The sequence below is a fragment of the Eretmochelys imbricata genome, chromosome 8, assembly GCF_965152235.1.
Source record: "Eretmochelys imbricata isolate rEreImb1 chromosome 8, rEreImb1.hap1, whole genome shotgun sequence".
Taxonomy (NCBI): Eukaryota; Metazoa; Chordata; order Testudines; family Cheloniidae; genus Eretmochelys; species Eretmochelys imbricata.
In genome coordinates, this window is record NC_135579.1 from 4,846,360 (window position 1) to 4,862,903 (window position 16,544).

The following is a 16,544-nucleotide window of genomic DNA, read 5'->3' on the forward strand; positions in this document are numbered from 1 at the left end:
CCTATAACAGGGCACCGTTTGTTAGCCATCTGTCACCACTCTGCATTTCAACAACTTACTCAAAGGGGTCACTAGAATCAGGTTTCTGTAATTCAGGAGGGATAGGGATCCGCTTGTAATACATCTCCCAGTCAAATGCCCCTCGCATCGCATCTCCAGCTTGGGTCTCATATCCAAAGTGGTCATGGTCAATTACGTCAATCATTGGGCACACAATAGTCTTGCGGTTCCGAGCAATGCGGTCTGAGGATCACAGAGAAATAAATTAGTAAGCATGTAGCTAGTGGTCCCTTTCACCAATAGTTACAAGGAAAGTATCTACAGGTATGAAGCCAATATTAAAACAAGAGTCTACTTTATCTCATTACCACGGAACCACCACCATACAACTAGTTATAATTCTAATACCATAGTCCAACTTTTATGCATCACTAAACACCTTCAGATCTAGAGAAGCTGTCTCATTACAGAATGGGTGAATTTTCTGCTTTGTTGTTTTTCTGTTTTTTCCTTAAAAATTGCATGTCGGTTCAGTATATATGAAGATGAGGAACCAATTATATTGGCCAGAATTAGGTTAGAATTATATTTTCCAGGTAATGTGTACTCAGTTCTGACCTGTGCTATCATTTCCCCTCAAACTAAAAGGTCAAGTCTGCACTGCAATCATAGGATGAAACTGCAGCTTTTGTAGACACACCTGAGCTAGCTTTAATCTAGCTAGCTTGCATACAGGTGGCAGTGAAGATACAGCAATACAGATGTCAGCATGGGCTAGTCAACCAAGTAATTACCCAGGGTTCTGGGGGAGCATGTACAGCCCGCATTGAAACCCACACTGCTGCAGCTTTACTACCACCATTATCTGAGCTAGCCAGGTTAAAGCTAGCTCAGGTATGTCTATACGAGCTGCAGTTACATCCCATGACTGTAGTGTAGACATACCCTAAATCTTCTCTTGGGCAAAGGCTCCATGTCACATCAAAATCTCTGGTGTTATATGTATTTATGACATCAATTTATCATAAGTTATACGTACATGATATAGAAAAATTAGGCACTTACTCCGGTAATAGCCACCCTATGGTGTGAGAAAAAAACTGAATGCATCACAAATGGAAACAAAAAACCTGGATAACTCCCCACCCTTCTCAATGGTCCCCTGCCACTTAAAATGCCAGACTAAACAGACTGTTTTGCATGCTCTAAGGACTTTGCAGAGCCCACAAAACTCATTTTAACAAGTGACCTGAATGTGACCCCTTCTGCACTGGTTGAAAGCTAGTGCAATAACCCATTATGCCACCTAACCCCAATAAGCTTTGAAGTGTTGTGCCAGAATCTGGCAGGAAGTGATTCAGACTAATGGCATAACTAATCTTGGCAGGCTCTAGAAACATACATCTGTGCCTCCCCTCAATCTTTAATTCCAGCTGAAAAATACCGAGACAGGATTAGTTCCAACCTAGACATCTGGAACTTCAATATTCATTTTATTAACAAGTTTTCTTAACTAGAAGTTAACTTTAAGAACCAAAGTGACAGATAATATATTGTAGATTCCAAGGAACATCTGTAACAAAAATGTTTTATATTTTTAAATTAAAGCATACTGTACATGTTCTCATTTCAAAGGCATTTGGACTTCTTTTGTTTCCATTCCCTGGGGCTCAGAAAGTCGCAAATGTTTTACACCATGCAGAATTAATACCAGACACACAAATTGACGGGCCGTGAAAGTAACAGCATTGCTATATGAGAACCCAGACGACAATTTTTCATTTCAGTTTGTGACTACATGTTTTTCACCTCTTGGTGTTACTGTCATTAGTTGCTAGACAGATGCCATGTTTCACCCCAGAGTTGGCTGCATTCCCATGGCACATATGTCACTTGAAATAGGCTTGTAGAGCAGCCTGATACTCTTCAGGATTAAAGATGCTATATAAAACTGCACTGCAACCTTAAGTAAACTGGATGCTCCCAGATGCGCGCTGTAAGTCATGTGGCTGGTTTAGTAAGCACAGTCTTTCTGGTCCTACAAGTGTCCAGAGTCCAAATCCTGGCACTGGTCACATGCAAAAAACCCAGGTTGAGTGGTCTCATCCTCCTTTCCATTTGGGCATTGCAAATGGAACTAACTTGCAGTTCGGCACAAGTAGAGTCTCACTGAAAGGTAGGTCCAGAATTAGATCAGTAGGGGAGTGGGGTGCTGCAGGTCAGAATTAAGATGCACAGGAAAAAAGCCAGTTCCCTTGAAAAAGAGAACATTGTCCATTTAATAAGATACATGCGAAAGAATTCACCTTATGAAACTGCAATCCTGTTAAAGACTATTTTAAAGACCACTTTGTAAAGGATCACACACATTCTAGGTGTACATAGCAGCAGTTCACATTATCCATAAAATATGATTTTCCACGTTTGCAGATTAAATATATTTCCACAGAAACAGTCAAGAGCTATTTAAAAACTACAAGCTTAGCTTTATGTCCTTCAACTAATTTCTCTTTACGAGCTGCTGAATGACTACATGAATGGTTTGCTCTTCCAGCAAACTATAAATTATGCAAGAGTTCTCTTAGTGGGGGGTAACAGAACATGATCTCTGCTTTTAATTAAACAAAAAAACTGTTTTGGGGGAAATTGTGGGTTTTATGACTCTCACAGAGAAATGCATTGTACTGAAGACTACAGGTCGCTGACAGCTCTCCCAGGATTTTCTTTAGAAAGTCAGTTTTCCAGATAGTCATTTATTTTCTCCTTTGGACATTTCTGAATGAGAAGACAGCAGCCTGGACATACAATAAACCATATGCCGACATCTGTCACCAGCTTTTTACCAGCCTGAAGATCAGTTTTGAGCAACACTTCAAACAACCTCCTTACCTAGCAGAGGTGGCAGCCAGTTCACATTGGCCTCGCAGTGAGAATCCAAGAATGTGATAACATCTCCTATTGCCACAGAGGCTCCCAGCATTCGAGTTCTTATTAGCCCTTCTCTCTTCTTGGTGCGCAGGATTCGGACATTTGGGAACTGGGCCATGTAGTCTTCCAAACGTTTCTTCAGATGTTCTGGGTAAAAGAGGAAAGTTAAAGAAGGTAACAATCACTCCTTAAGATGTAGCTCCTTCCTTAGCTGTTAGCTGTCTTTTGAACATGGTATTGAACAGCTTTTAACTAATGCACTAATAGGAAAGAGTGTCCAGGCAAGATGGAAGTAGTATGAGTAATCTTTAAACTGTGGGTTCAAAGTTTGCTCATGGATCTGGACCTCTGAAGTTTCCATGAACTCAAAGAGGACAACAAATGGATGGAGGAGCTTAAGACTAGAAAGAAGCTGGGGGACAGGAGAACACACAACAGAGCAAAAGCTAATTAACAGAACCTTGGGATAACAATGGAACTATTGACCAACAGCAGGGTTGCTCATGAGAGTAGGAGACCAAGTTTTTCCAGGAACTGAATCTGGATTAAGTAACTCACTATGCCACAAAAGCACAGAAAGAGCACTTTCAGAATTGTATACAACACTTACTGAATTAGTTTTTCCTGAATATCTTCAAGCAGACAAAGCACATCCACTCTCACATAAATGTAAACAAGCAAAAAAAATCCTCGTCAAGTTGATTCTACAAGCTGGGAAGGTACAGAGATCATTACTGAATACCTGTTTGCAATTCAGATGCTACAGCGATGGGGCCACACAATTGTGACACACTACCCCTATGTTCATGACTTTCACAAAGCTAGGATTCATTTTGTACAAAATGTGCCTTGTGATATATCATTTGAAAACTCAATCTACTGATCATCATCATCCTGGTAAAATGCGTGTAGCAACGTTGTACGTAAAGTTATAAGACTCTGCTGTATGACATTGCTGAGACATGCTCAAAGCTTAGAAAAGCAGCCCAAATCAGTTCTTCAGAAACAAAAGGTTAGCCAGTACCTGAGCCAGGTGTCAATATAATCAAGTGGACTATTAGTGGGTTAAGTGGCCATTCTTTGGCAGGAAAGAGGGGTGAGAGTGAGAAATTTACATCTTGGCAAACAAACTCGCGGTCGCCTGAACACCAGCTGGAGAGGATTCTCAAAGAGAAATGCTATAAGAAGGGAGAACAGAGGACACAAAATCACCTCTCCCCCCTCACCTCTACTCACGGCATTAACAATGTTTGAAAGACAAAAGGAGCATCACTGAGCTGGGGGAGGGATCCTGGCTGAAGAACCCAGCCAGATTGCTGTGATCATGTGGCGAGAAAAAACTTTGTTTTAAATTCAGCTTGTTAAGTTAGGTATTAGTTTGCATTTTACCTTTTATTCCTTTGAAACCAATTCTGACTTTTATGCCTCATTTGGTGTAATCACTTAAAATCTATCTGTAGTTAATAAACTTGTTTATTGTCTCATCTAAACCAGTGTACATTTTGCCTGAAGTGTCTGGAACCTCCATTTGCAATAACAGGGTTTGTGCATATAATTTCTATTAACGAAATGATGGACTTTCTATGAGCTTGTAGCTTGAAGGAAAGAGCTGGGCACATTTTTAGGGACAAGTCTGGGACAAGGAATTTGTGTCATTCTGCAATATAATTCAGGAGTGGCTGGCTGAAATCATTCATATAATTCAACTGGGAATGAGCTTGCATGCTAGAGAGTGTATGTAAACGGAGCAGGAGTGGTAGTTCTCACAGAGAAGCAGTATAGAAGGCACCCCAACTGGAGAGTCGAGGGGACACAGTTGTCCAACAGTCCAGTTTGTATCCTGGGGAATGTCACAACAAGTTCCTACACAGATGAATCAGCTCAGCTAGCCAAGGATCCCTCCCCCGCCCCCGATCTACCCCAATCTTAATCTAGTTATTCTGTTTACCATTTGGTGCCCAGAAGCAAATTTATTCCCTTTGTGTATCTTGGATTTTATTTTGGGGGCACGGGGGTCAAAGGTGGAGATAATCTTGGGTGTTACAGTATACTTTGCATCTCACCTTTGATGCTGCCAGCAGCTGCAGTCACTCTCAACTAGCCAAAATCTGCTCTTGAATTCCCTTTAAATATTTTTAGAGTATTCCTTGTGCAAACTTGACATTTTTCTTTCTTCAGAGTCCGATTTTAAATCTCCAACAGCTTTAATAAGACCAAACTCATTTTGGTGGGTGTCTGATATCTGTATAGCTGGAGCAATTAAAATAATTTAAAAAATTAAGAACAGGTTGGTCTGCTTAGTAAAACCTTTACTGATTATTGCTGTCTAGCTAAAACTAATACCTTTTCCTCACCCTTTTCAAGTCACTTTTGAACAGATCCTCTGCAGCAACCAGGAATCAATTTTCTCTAATTGAATGGATAAATCTTTCAAAAAAGCGACTCTCTGGGAGACCAGACAAGATATTAACACTCATTCCCCATGCAGCATTGTGTAGGCAGTGACTGGTAATTAAAAAAATAGTAAAAAACCACAACCATCACTCATTTAGTGCAGCCGTATCATTCTGTGCCATAATTGGAAAGAAAAAATTCCCCACTCTCTGTCCAAAAGAGTTACCCAAAGCCAAGTTCAAGATATAAATTGTACCTTGGTTCCAGTAATCTAAAATCAGAGTAAGGTAATTATCATCAAAACATCTGATACCGAGTTACACAGTAATAAAAGAAAGGAAGAGAAAAGCAGGAGCTACGCATCTGATCCTCCCAATATTGACTTCACAGGACTGCAGTGTTTTCATAATCAGGCCCTATGGTAATTACTGCATCTAAATCAGTTTCCTCCACAAAACATTAGCAGGTCTTGAAAAACTGCTGAAATTTCATAGAATCTTAGATGTTCAGAGGTAATTATACAGCATCTCATTGTTTATGCTGAGGCACAGGTGAATACAATAAACATCTTTGATACTCAAAGAATTTGTGCCTGCTGTTTATTTCCCACTTGCATTCCAATGCCTTGTACGTACTAGCATTTTCTTCATGTCTTACAGTTCTACAAATCAATGCAGCTTCACCAGTTGTGGCACTTGCTGACACACTAGTGGAGACCAGCTTCCAGCATTTCCACACCATGTCACCTACAATGCTGACAGATGGATCCCTTAAAGGCAGTCAGTCTAGCACTGACTTTGGCGGAGCTGAACTAGGAATTATAGCAACCACAGAACAATTTAAGAACATAGCATTGGCACATTTCTCCATATGAAATGTGACGGTTGTTTCTATAGTAACCATGATGTCAAAGAGAGATTGTTCATTTATTAGCTGCTGCTAATTATCTGTTAAGAATTAAGAACAGTTTATGTGAAGTTATTCTACTAGGATGAGAGAGAGAAAGGACATATGAGTAGCCAAATTTCCAGAAGACACCAGCTGTTCTAATCCATCTAAATTCCCATACCACACCCTCACTGTAACATCAAAGGGTCAAGTTCTTTACCCTGAAAACTAAATGGAGGGTGAAGAGCCTCTAGCTCTTTACTCCTTCTTTGGCAAATAATTTAAGCAGTGAAATTAATCTTTTTCTTCTAAATGCAACGAGGATGCAATCCAATAGGTGACCCTATGGGTAGCATTATCTGAATGAGACAGACAGACATAAGTGGGCTTTGAAGAACACCACAGTGTCCTGCTGTTTGGCTGCATTCATAAGAAAGGCTGGCTTGCAGGAGACAATGTTTGAAACACCTTCCAGTTGTGTTTTATATTCCCAGTCTCATGTTGGGAGGATAATAGCGTCTCATTCCCAACCATCGAATAATAGTGAAAAAAAACAAAACAAAAAGAACAGTAGCTTCGAGCTATCAGATCATTACAAAGGTGCTTTTCTTCACTGGTTGTAATAGTCCCTCGGAAACCTACAACTCGGGAAGGTTCTCTCTCCATCTGTTATACATCTTTAAAGCTACTCATTACTGCGAAGTTGGTCGTAACTGCTTAACTGTTGGTACCAGAACCTGACCTGCCTTTTCTCCGGCAAAGCACTGTAAACTAGATGTGACAGAAATGGTAATTTCCTGGACAAACCATATTAAATGAAGTTTAAGTGTCTTAGGAGTTTATTGTATTAAAAATGCAAAATGTTTATGTATTATTGAAGGATTATATGTAATGTCTCAGGAGGGGGGAAAAAAAATGAGCTTCAAAGGACTCTTGAACCATGTAACCAGACAAGAATGAGCGTTTGAAGTTAAGTTTCCCAGGAAATTTCTAGGGGGAGGTGTATGCAAACACCCTGTCCATTTATGCAAGAACTCAGCTCCTCTGAGGCGGGGACCTTTGTCTGCTGATCACCTGTTACTTGAGGACAATATCAGTGATCCAGACTGTATAAAGGAGCAACTCACAGATTCATGGGGATGCTTGTTCTGTGCTAACAGCTGTTATGAACTTCTGATCTCAGAAAAACCCCTTGGTGGGATTGGAAGGACTGATCACCTGCCAGAACTCATGCTGGAGTTGGGGTGATCTCTGGTAAGCATTTTAGCTTGTGTATAGGTTCTTTTATTGTTTTTAATGTTTTCTTTGTAATGCTTTCACCTTAAGAATAAGTGTAACTGTGGGCAATTATGCTGTTTATAGCCTCCGAGGAGGAAGACTAACAGGCCTGCTTAGCCAATCTGACTTGCTGGAGAATTTGCAGTATAGGCAGGGAACTGTACAGCTTGGAAATACCCCAGACAAGTGGAAGTGAGACACCTTCCCAAGAGAGATGGCAACTGGGGAGCTGGAAGTCAGAGCGGGTGCCCTTGGTGGACCACAGAGAGGGAATACAGGTGCAGTTGCCCTGAGCTGTGATGCTACGAACCTCCCTAAACCGCATTAATGGATGACAGAGGCACTGAAAGACAGTGCTGCACAATAGCACATGCAGTATTGTTGAGGTCGAAGATGCAGTACGCTCCCCTTCCCAAGGCAAAGTGATGTGTCACAGCTGCCCCATCTCCAGCCGCCACAGGAAATGTCACACATCAGCATAACGTTTTATTGCAAGTGTAGGACTGTGGTTTATTGACGTGCAAACTAGCAAGGTTCTACTATGCCTATGGATGCGGTTTCCCCTACCAAAAAAGTGTTGTCAGGTTAATGACAACACTCATGAGCTACCCTGCAATAAAAAGTGTGTTTTTCTAAAGGCAAAGAGGGCAAAAATAGAGAAGGGAAAAAGGAAAGACAGCCTGGGCGTGCTCTCCTTTGCTCTGATTGATGGACCACATGCTGCTCAGACACCAAAATTTAGAATGAGACATCCATCTTCTACCAAAATGATGACAATGCTTTATATTTGTTTTTAAAAGAAAACCTCAAACAAACAAGTTAGATAACCACACAAGTTGCTATAAATACGGGGCTTTAAAAAACCCAACTTCTTAATGCACCTTGACATGGAGTGATTTTTATTACAAGGGCAATTTAATGAATGGTAAACTGGATGAATTCCAGTGACAGCATGTTATGTGCAATGTAATTTAGCTGTATAAATGATAAGATTGTATATAGATTAAAAACTAAATTGGTAGCTTGATGACAGACTAATAAATTTGATACACAATTAATATATTAACATTACTAGTCAGAACTACTTAAAATCTTTTGCTTTCTTTATTTTGAGTTGTAAATAAAGATCTATACTAAGGAGGAGGAGAAGCTCTGATAAAATCATTGCTTTAAACTATCACAAATAAAATGCTGTCTGATTAAAAGGTCTTCTCCTGGCTCAAATTTTTGTGGACTCATCCCTTCTCTTCCCTGTGTACAAAGTATCTAAGCATAAGAACTGCTTCCAAGTAACATGAAGTTGCTGACTGCTTGCAATACTGAAAAGTCTTTCCAGAATAAAAAGATTGCTGAGTTTACATGTAGGCTACTATTTCCTTCCTCAGTCAAGTGGCCCATAGCTATAAGGAGAAGGGAGAATTTCATTGCTCAGAAATGCCACCACTCTTCAGAAAAGATTACATGAACTTAACATACATGGAGTGCAGAGAAAAGTAGTTAAGTTTTGGGATTACTGTTTTTATTGCTTTTTTAAAAAAAGCAAAGCATACTAGAATCCATGGCAATTTGAATTATTTCTGTCCTAAAAAGTGACACTTACAAATGGCATTATAGGTTTCAGATTCATTGGATCTCAATTTTATAACAGATATAAAATGTGCTCAGTCTGCCAGTAAAAACACATTTTTTTAAACCAGTAATTGCTCAAACTCTCTCTACACTTTGACCATTGATCTGGATTCTTTCCATCTCATGCATCAACACCATCCAGGCCAAGTTATGCCCTCATTGACACCTGTGGAAATCCACCAATTGATTTTACAGCTTATTGTAGTGTGACTGGGTTTTCAGAACAAGTTGTTTCCTATAAAAGCAGCTGGAAGAGAGCCAACAATCCTTAGCCTTATGTTGTGGGTTTAAATACAATTCTGCCAGATACAATTTAAGTCAGGAAAGATATTCAATCCACACAAGGACTGCTTTGGGGCTACAAAAGGACTTTATTCTCTTTAACTCATGCAGATCAGGTTAAATCAACTTTACAGACAGGAGCAAACCACTGTAATAACACAGCTCATAGTACTAGAAAATGCCTAGCCCGCTCTTTATACCTCATCCCACTACACACTGATTGCTGGAGACCAATAATAATAAATAGCATGAACACATACTTAGCAGCGACAGTAAATTTAGCCAGCTGCCTGCCTGAGGTACGTTTACACATGCCTCCCTCCCACCAAACAGAACATGCACACCCTATTTTTAGGGTGACCTGAAGTCACACCACCTGAGGCTGCAATTATTTTAAGTCCTCTTAAACTAGTGTCAGGCCTAGCAAGTGCTTAGGATATTTCAAGGAAGAGGTAGGTACTTTAGAAAGCGGAGTTGGTGACTCAGTAGGCAGTTCTCTACAGTCAGCACTGACTGGGAAGACAGCAGGCTCTTTCAGAGGAGACTTAAAACCGAATGAAATCTCAGAGGACAGTTAACAAGGCTCCCAGTGGAGAAGGGGGAGGCAAGGCCAGATAAGCTTTTGCTACAACTGCAGTGATTCCTGAATATTTGGAATTCTAAGACTGCCATAGACAAGAAATCACCACAACTTGCTGTTTTTGTCCTTTGAAGGAGGAGAGTTAGGTGCTCTGAATAATTTGCCATTGCTCAAGCTGTTGGCCATTAAAGTGAAATCACTAACGGCTTGCACCATTGAAAGGTGATGAATTTATTCATTTGTGCTCAACCTATTAATTTTAAAAAAAAACCAACAAGCAGCGCACTTAGAAGGTGCCATAGACACTTGAAGTCTGGTCAGGAAAACATCCTCTGAGAGGGGGAGACACAAAGCTGAAAGGATCAAGACAGAGCCTTCTAGAGGCATTTTGGTTGGGACAAAGTTGAAGCACATGTGCAACACTGACATTCCTTTGCACTGCACATCTGTTCCATTTGACAGGAAACGCGGGACTGACTTTACAAGAATCTTGATCTCGAGTCAGATCTGGTCTGAAATCTTGTGTGGGAATGGGAATAAGGGGGAGAAGTCATTTTTCCTTTTGACATTGAAAAATAAGAGATCTTAGTTTAAAAATCAATTTTAGTTCCCATCAAATTTGACCTTCAAGGTTCACACAATATAAAGCATGGATTGCATGATTGTAGTATGTGCTTGCACACACATGCACAGAGAATTGTCCACCCTCTTAAACCAATTGAAACCCACCATGAATATCCAAGCTAATAACTAAATCCCAAAATATTTCTTTGACAATAGAATTTTGGCAATATAAAGTCGCATCACTCTTACAGTGAACAGCAGCCAGTCTCCTGCCTCCTGGTGAGATGGAATTTTAGATGCAATTTGGACAAGGATAAGGGGGAGCAGTGGGGTCATAAGCACTGTAAGGAGAGAGAGCCATCCCTTACAATTTGAAAATTCAGAAAACTGCTTCCCCATACAGCTGAAGAGCATCAAGGACACAACTGAGGTAACAGAACAGAAAAGGTTCCCAATTTGTGGTTAAAACTTCCACTACAGTTTATCAGAGATATAATTCCCTTTTAATGACAGGTTTCAGAGTAACAGCCGTGTTAGTCTGTCTTCGCAAAAAGAAAAGGAGTACTTGTGGCACCTTAGAGACTAACCAATTTATTTGAGCATGCGCTTTCGTGAGCTACAGCTCACTTCATCAGATGCATACCGTGGAAACTGCAGAAGACATTATATACACACAGACACCATGAACAATACCTCCTCCCACCCCACTGTCCTGCTGGTAATAGCTTATGTAAAGTGATCATCAAGTTGGGTCATTTCCAGCACAAATCCAGGTTTTCTCACCCTCCGCCCCCCCCCACACAAACTCACTCTCCTGCTGGTAATAGCCCATCCAAAGTGACCACTCTCTTCACAATGTGTATGATAATCAAGGTGGGCCATTTCCAACACAAATCCAGGTTCTCTGGATTGTAGGGAAAGTGGTCACTTTGGATAAGCTATTACCAGCAGGAGAGAGAGTTTGTGTGTGTGGTTTTTGGAGGGGGGTGAGGGAGTGAGAGAACCTGGATTTGTGCTGGAAATGGCCCACCTTGATTATCATACACATTGTGAAGAGAGTGGTCACTTTGGATGGGCTATTACCAGCAGGAGAGTGAGTTTGTGTGTGGGGGGGTGGAGGGTGAGAAAACCTGGATTTGTGCTGGAAATGGCCCAACTTGATGATCACTTTAGATAAGCTATTACCAGCAGGACAGTGGGGTGGGAGGAGGTATTGTTTCATGGTCTCTGTGTGTATATAATGTCTTCTGCAGTTTCCACGGTATGCATCCGATGAAGTGAGCTGTAGCTCACGAAAGCGCATGCTCAAATAAATTGGTTAGTCTCTAAGGTGCCACAAGTACTCCTTTTCTTTTTGCGAATTCCCTTTTAAGCAACTGGTACAGAAAGCAAGTTCAGCTGTATTTTTTCCAGAGGTTATCTTGGCCACCTTCCAAGTGCCCAAACCCCTAAGGTAACTGTTTGCCTTACATTTGTTTTCAAATTACACCCATCCCCATCATTTCTTCCCTCCCCTCCCCTTCCCCCCACACTCTTGTTTAAGATTAAAAACGACTTCATTCATCTTTTACTTAGATATTTAGTCCTAACATGCTATATAACGTTTTAAGAATGAATTACATTCTTTCCTGAATCAATCACCTCTGCGAGTCATGGCTCCCTGCGATGGAAAGCACTTCATCATTGAAATTAACTCCTCTACCCTGTTTTGGGAAAGATGAGTAATCCTTTTAAACAGGAAAATGTGCTTTTATCCAAACAGGCAGCACTTACACTAGGTTTAATTTTATTTCAATGTTTTCCATCCTCTGTTCACTTGGTGGGAGGATAATAAATTGATTTAATAACCACCCAACACTTTCAATAGTAGCAGCTACACCATTAACCTAATCATGGCCTTTCCTATTTTCCCCATTTTCTTTTAACCTTCCATGCCAAATCTGTTTGAAAACCAGAAAGGCCCTGAAAAGGGAAATTACTGTTGCTCTATGAAAGGGATTGCACTACAAAAAATGCATTTATGAAAAACCCAGTCCTCCACAGGATTTGCATTCCTAGACGACACACTGCTAATTCGTGGCAGGAAATTGGGAGTGCTGGCTAGGGTTGCCACTTTTCTAATTGCTGGTAACCAGACCCTCAAGGCCTCACTCCACCTCTTCCCCTAAGGCCCCGCTCCCATCCGGCCTCTTCCCCAGGCCTCGCCCCTGCTCTGCTTGTCTCCCCACTCCGCCCAGGCCCCACCGCCCGCTGCTCCTCCTCCTCCCTTCCCGTCACTCACTGGATTGTCTCAAGGAACCTGCCTGCAGGCAGGAGGTGACCCCGGCGCAGCAGGGGCTGCCATGGGTTAATGATCCAGCACCTTCTCCTGCCCCACAGTAACCGGGAACAGCGAACTGCAGCCACTGGGAGCTGCGGGGGGCTGTGCTTGCGGATGGTCAGTGTAAACGAAATGTCTCGCAGCCCGACAGCGGATTACCCTGATGGGCCGCATGCTGAAGGTTGCTGACCCCTGACCTAGTATATAAATGCACCTACACAGGGAAAGTCTATTAGACAGGCACAAAGCTTGCAGTTCAAAATATTCCCACCTGCATGACATAACCATGTCTCCCCCTTAGCATAACACCTTACCCTGCTGCCATCTCAGTCTCACAGTGAAAAGTCCTGTTAGTAAAGGAAGAAGGATGTTTTCTCCTTTCTTTCAGAGGGAGCCTGCTTGAGTCACCTGTGTGCTGAGGAGGGGTTTACACAAGTTCAGTACATCGTTGACAGAGGTCTTTGCTCTTTACTCAATATGCAGTAACACCATGCATTCCGCCCTGTTACATACCAACTTATCTGAAAACTAAGTTCACAAAACAGATTCTTAGTAGTTTGAGAGTTTATTTCCCATTTTTATTAAGTATGCACCAAGATAAAGCACACAAAGTTTCTCCTCTTCCTCGGACTACACTTATTCTAAAGAAGTGATTTTAGATGGCTTGCAGTCTCATTTCCTTGTTGATTGCTTTTAACATATTGCAGAGAGTTTTCTGTTGCCATAAAAACATACCGTTTTCAGGCTAACAGCACAGGGTTTTATGCTTCAATTGCAGAGTACAGCATACAGGCTATTAAATATTTAGTTCAGGATTCCTACAGCAGTGACAATGGACAGGAAAGGCACCATTTGCTTCACCTGGAGCCCTCAACTTAGTGTTTATGTGCTACAATCCCTCAAGCTGTTTCAAATAGCTGTTCTTGATCAGCCAGTTGTCTAATTAGGGGAAACACAAGCTCCCATTCAATCATACAACCCTTCCAACAGCTAAACACCTTGAACACAAAGCTTAATTTTAGTGCATCAAAAATACCAAGACATGCCTTCATGCCGATCGTATCAACACTTATGAGGACCAGGAACTGACAGATGCAACACGTACACTAAACCCAGTGCTGGCTGATAGTCAAAAGCCTCAACACCTTCCTCTGTTGGGTTACAAGGGCAAAGATAATCAAGCTAGACCAGATCTGAAAAGGTCACCCACCCTTCCTCTGCATCAGCAACCAATTTCTGCACTTGTTAAAATGAAGTTGAGACAGCATCAAATGTGTGGGAAACACTTCAAAATATGCAAAAAGAAAAGGAGGACTTGTGGCACCTTAGAGACTAACAAATTTATTGAGCATAAGCTTTTGTGAGCTACAGCTCACTTCATCGGATGCATTCAGTGGAAAATACAGTGGGGAGATTTATATACATAGAGAAAATGAAACAATGAGTGTTACCATACACACTGTAACAAGAGAGTGATCACTTAAGGTGAGCTATTACCAGCAGGGGAGCGGGGGGAGGAGAACCTTTTGTAGTGATAATCAAGGTGGGCTATTTCCAGCGGTTGACAAGAACATCTGAGGAACAGTGGGGGGTGGAGTGGGGAATAAACATGGGGAAATAGTTTTACTTTGTGTAATGACCCATCCTCTATAAATAATGACCCAGTCTTTATTCAAGCCTAACTTAATTGTATCCAGTTTGCAAATGAACTCCAATTCAGCAGTCTCTCATTGGAATCTGTTTTTGAAGTTTTTTTGTTGAAGAATTGCCACTTTTAGGTCTGTAATCGAGTGACCAAAGAGACTGAAGCGTTCTCCGACTGCTTTTTGAATGTTATAATTCTTGACGTCTGATTTGTGTCCATTTATTCTTTTACGTAGAGACTGTCCAGTTTGACCAATGTACATGGCAGAGGAGCATTACTGGCACATGATGGCATATATCACATTGGTAGACGTGCAGGTGAACGAGCCTCTGATAGCGTGGATGATGTGATTAGGCCCTATGATGGTGTCCCCTGAATAGATAGGTGGACACAGTTGGCAACGGGCTTTGTTGCAAGGATAGCTTCCTGGGTTAGTGGTTTTGTTGTGTGATGTGTGGTTGCTGGTGAGTATTTGCTTCAGGTTGGGGGGCTATATGTAAGCAAGGACTGGCCCGTCTCCCAAGATCAGTGAGAGTGATGGGTCGTCTTTCAGGATAGGTTGTAGATCCTTGACGATGCGCTGGAGAGATTTTAGTTGGGGGCTGAAGGTGATGGCTAGTAGTGTTCTGTTGTTATCTTTGTTGGGCCTGTCCTGTAGTAGGTGACTTCTGGGTATTCTTCTGGCTCTGTCAGTTTGTTTCTTCACTTCAGCAGGTGGGTATCATAGTTGTAAGAATGCTTGATAGAGATCTTGTAGGTGTTTGTCTCTGTCTGAGGGTTTGGAGCAAATGCAGTTGTATCATAGAGCTTGGCTGTAGACAATGGATCGTGTGGTGTGGTCTGGATGAAAGCTGGAGGCATGTAGGTAAGCATAGCGGTCAGCAGATTTCCGTTATAGGGTGGTGTTTATGTGACCATCGATTATTAGTACTGTAGTGTCCAAGAAGTGGATCTCTTGCGTGGACTGGTCCAGGCTGAGGTTGATGGTGGGATGGAAATTGTTGAAATCATGGTGGAATTCCTCAAGGGCTTCTTTTCCATGGGTCATCAATGTAGCGCAAGTAGAGTAGGGGCATTAGGTGACAAGAGCTGAGGAAGCGTTGTTCTAAGTCAGTCATAAAAATGTTGGCATACTGTGGGGCCATGCGGGTAGCCATAGCAGGGCCGCTGATTTGAAGGTATACATTGTCCCCAAATGTGAAACAGTTATGGGTGAGGACCAAGTCAAAGTTCAGCCACCAGGTTTGTCAACTGCTGGAAATGGCCCACCTTGACACCTCGCTACAACAGGTATTTCCCCCCCTGCTCTCCTGCTGGTAACAGCTCACCTTACCTGATCACTCTTGTTACAGTGTGTATGGTAAAACCCATTGTTTCATGTTCTCTATATATATAAATCTCCTCACTGTATTTTCCACTGAATACATCCGATGAAGCGAGCTGTAGCTCACGAAAGCTTATGCTCAAATAAATTTGTTAGTCTCTAAGGTGCCACAAGTCCTCCTTTTCTTTTTGCAGATACAGACTAACATGGCTGCTACTCTGAAACCTGTCATTATGCAAGACTTCGACATATCTGTCCATGTTGCAGAAGTCACATGCTTAGTAGACAGGCCCAGGAATACACCAGGGGCACAGGGTGCAAGTAAGGAATGAGGTGCTGTGGCAGAGCTGTATGAAGCAGTACAAACTGGAACTTTGCAAGCTGTGTTGATTTTAACTCACCACTGTAACAGCAATGTACTGTACTTGGACACACTGAAGTTTAAGACATGTAAATATAAAGTCCACGACTGGAAAAAAAATCTAAGTGGCTGAAGCATTCAGTCCTTCACCCTCAGACTAATAAACAGATGGAAAGCGTGAAGAAAATGTGGCTCTTAAATGTCAGAGCTTTTTGGGATTCAAAACCTCAACGATGCAGATGTTTGCTGCAAAACAATCCTTACAGATTTAACTGTTTGCTCTTACCATCCCTATTGGTTAAAAATTAACACCTTACCCAAAAGAATTTTTGATCTTGTACAAAAAAGGTG

At 41.6% G+C, this 16,544-nt stretch overlaps 1 protein-coding gene across 3 annotated transcripts in view; it reads right to left on the reverse strand.

Moving 5' to 3' along the window:
* The window catches only part of GALNT10 (polypeptide N-acetylgalactosaminyltransferase 10), a 121,188-nt gene that overhangs the window by 30,590 nt on the left and 74,054 nt on the right, over nucleotides 1-16,544 (reverse strand). For all 3 annotated transcript variants that reach the window (XM_077824651.1, XM_077824652.1, XM_077824653.1), the window contains exons 5-6: nucleotides 2,890-3,075; nucleotides 60-243 (exon numbers count right to left, since the gene is read on the reverse strand). In XM_077824651.1, coding sequence (XP_077680777.1) covers nucleotides 60-243; nucleotides 2,890-3,075 — 370 coding nt within the window. The remainder of the gene's footprint in view (nucleotides 1-59; nucleotides 244-2,889; nucleotides 3,076-16,544) is intronic.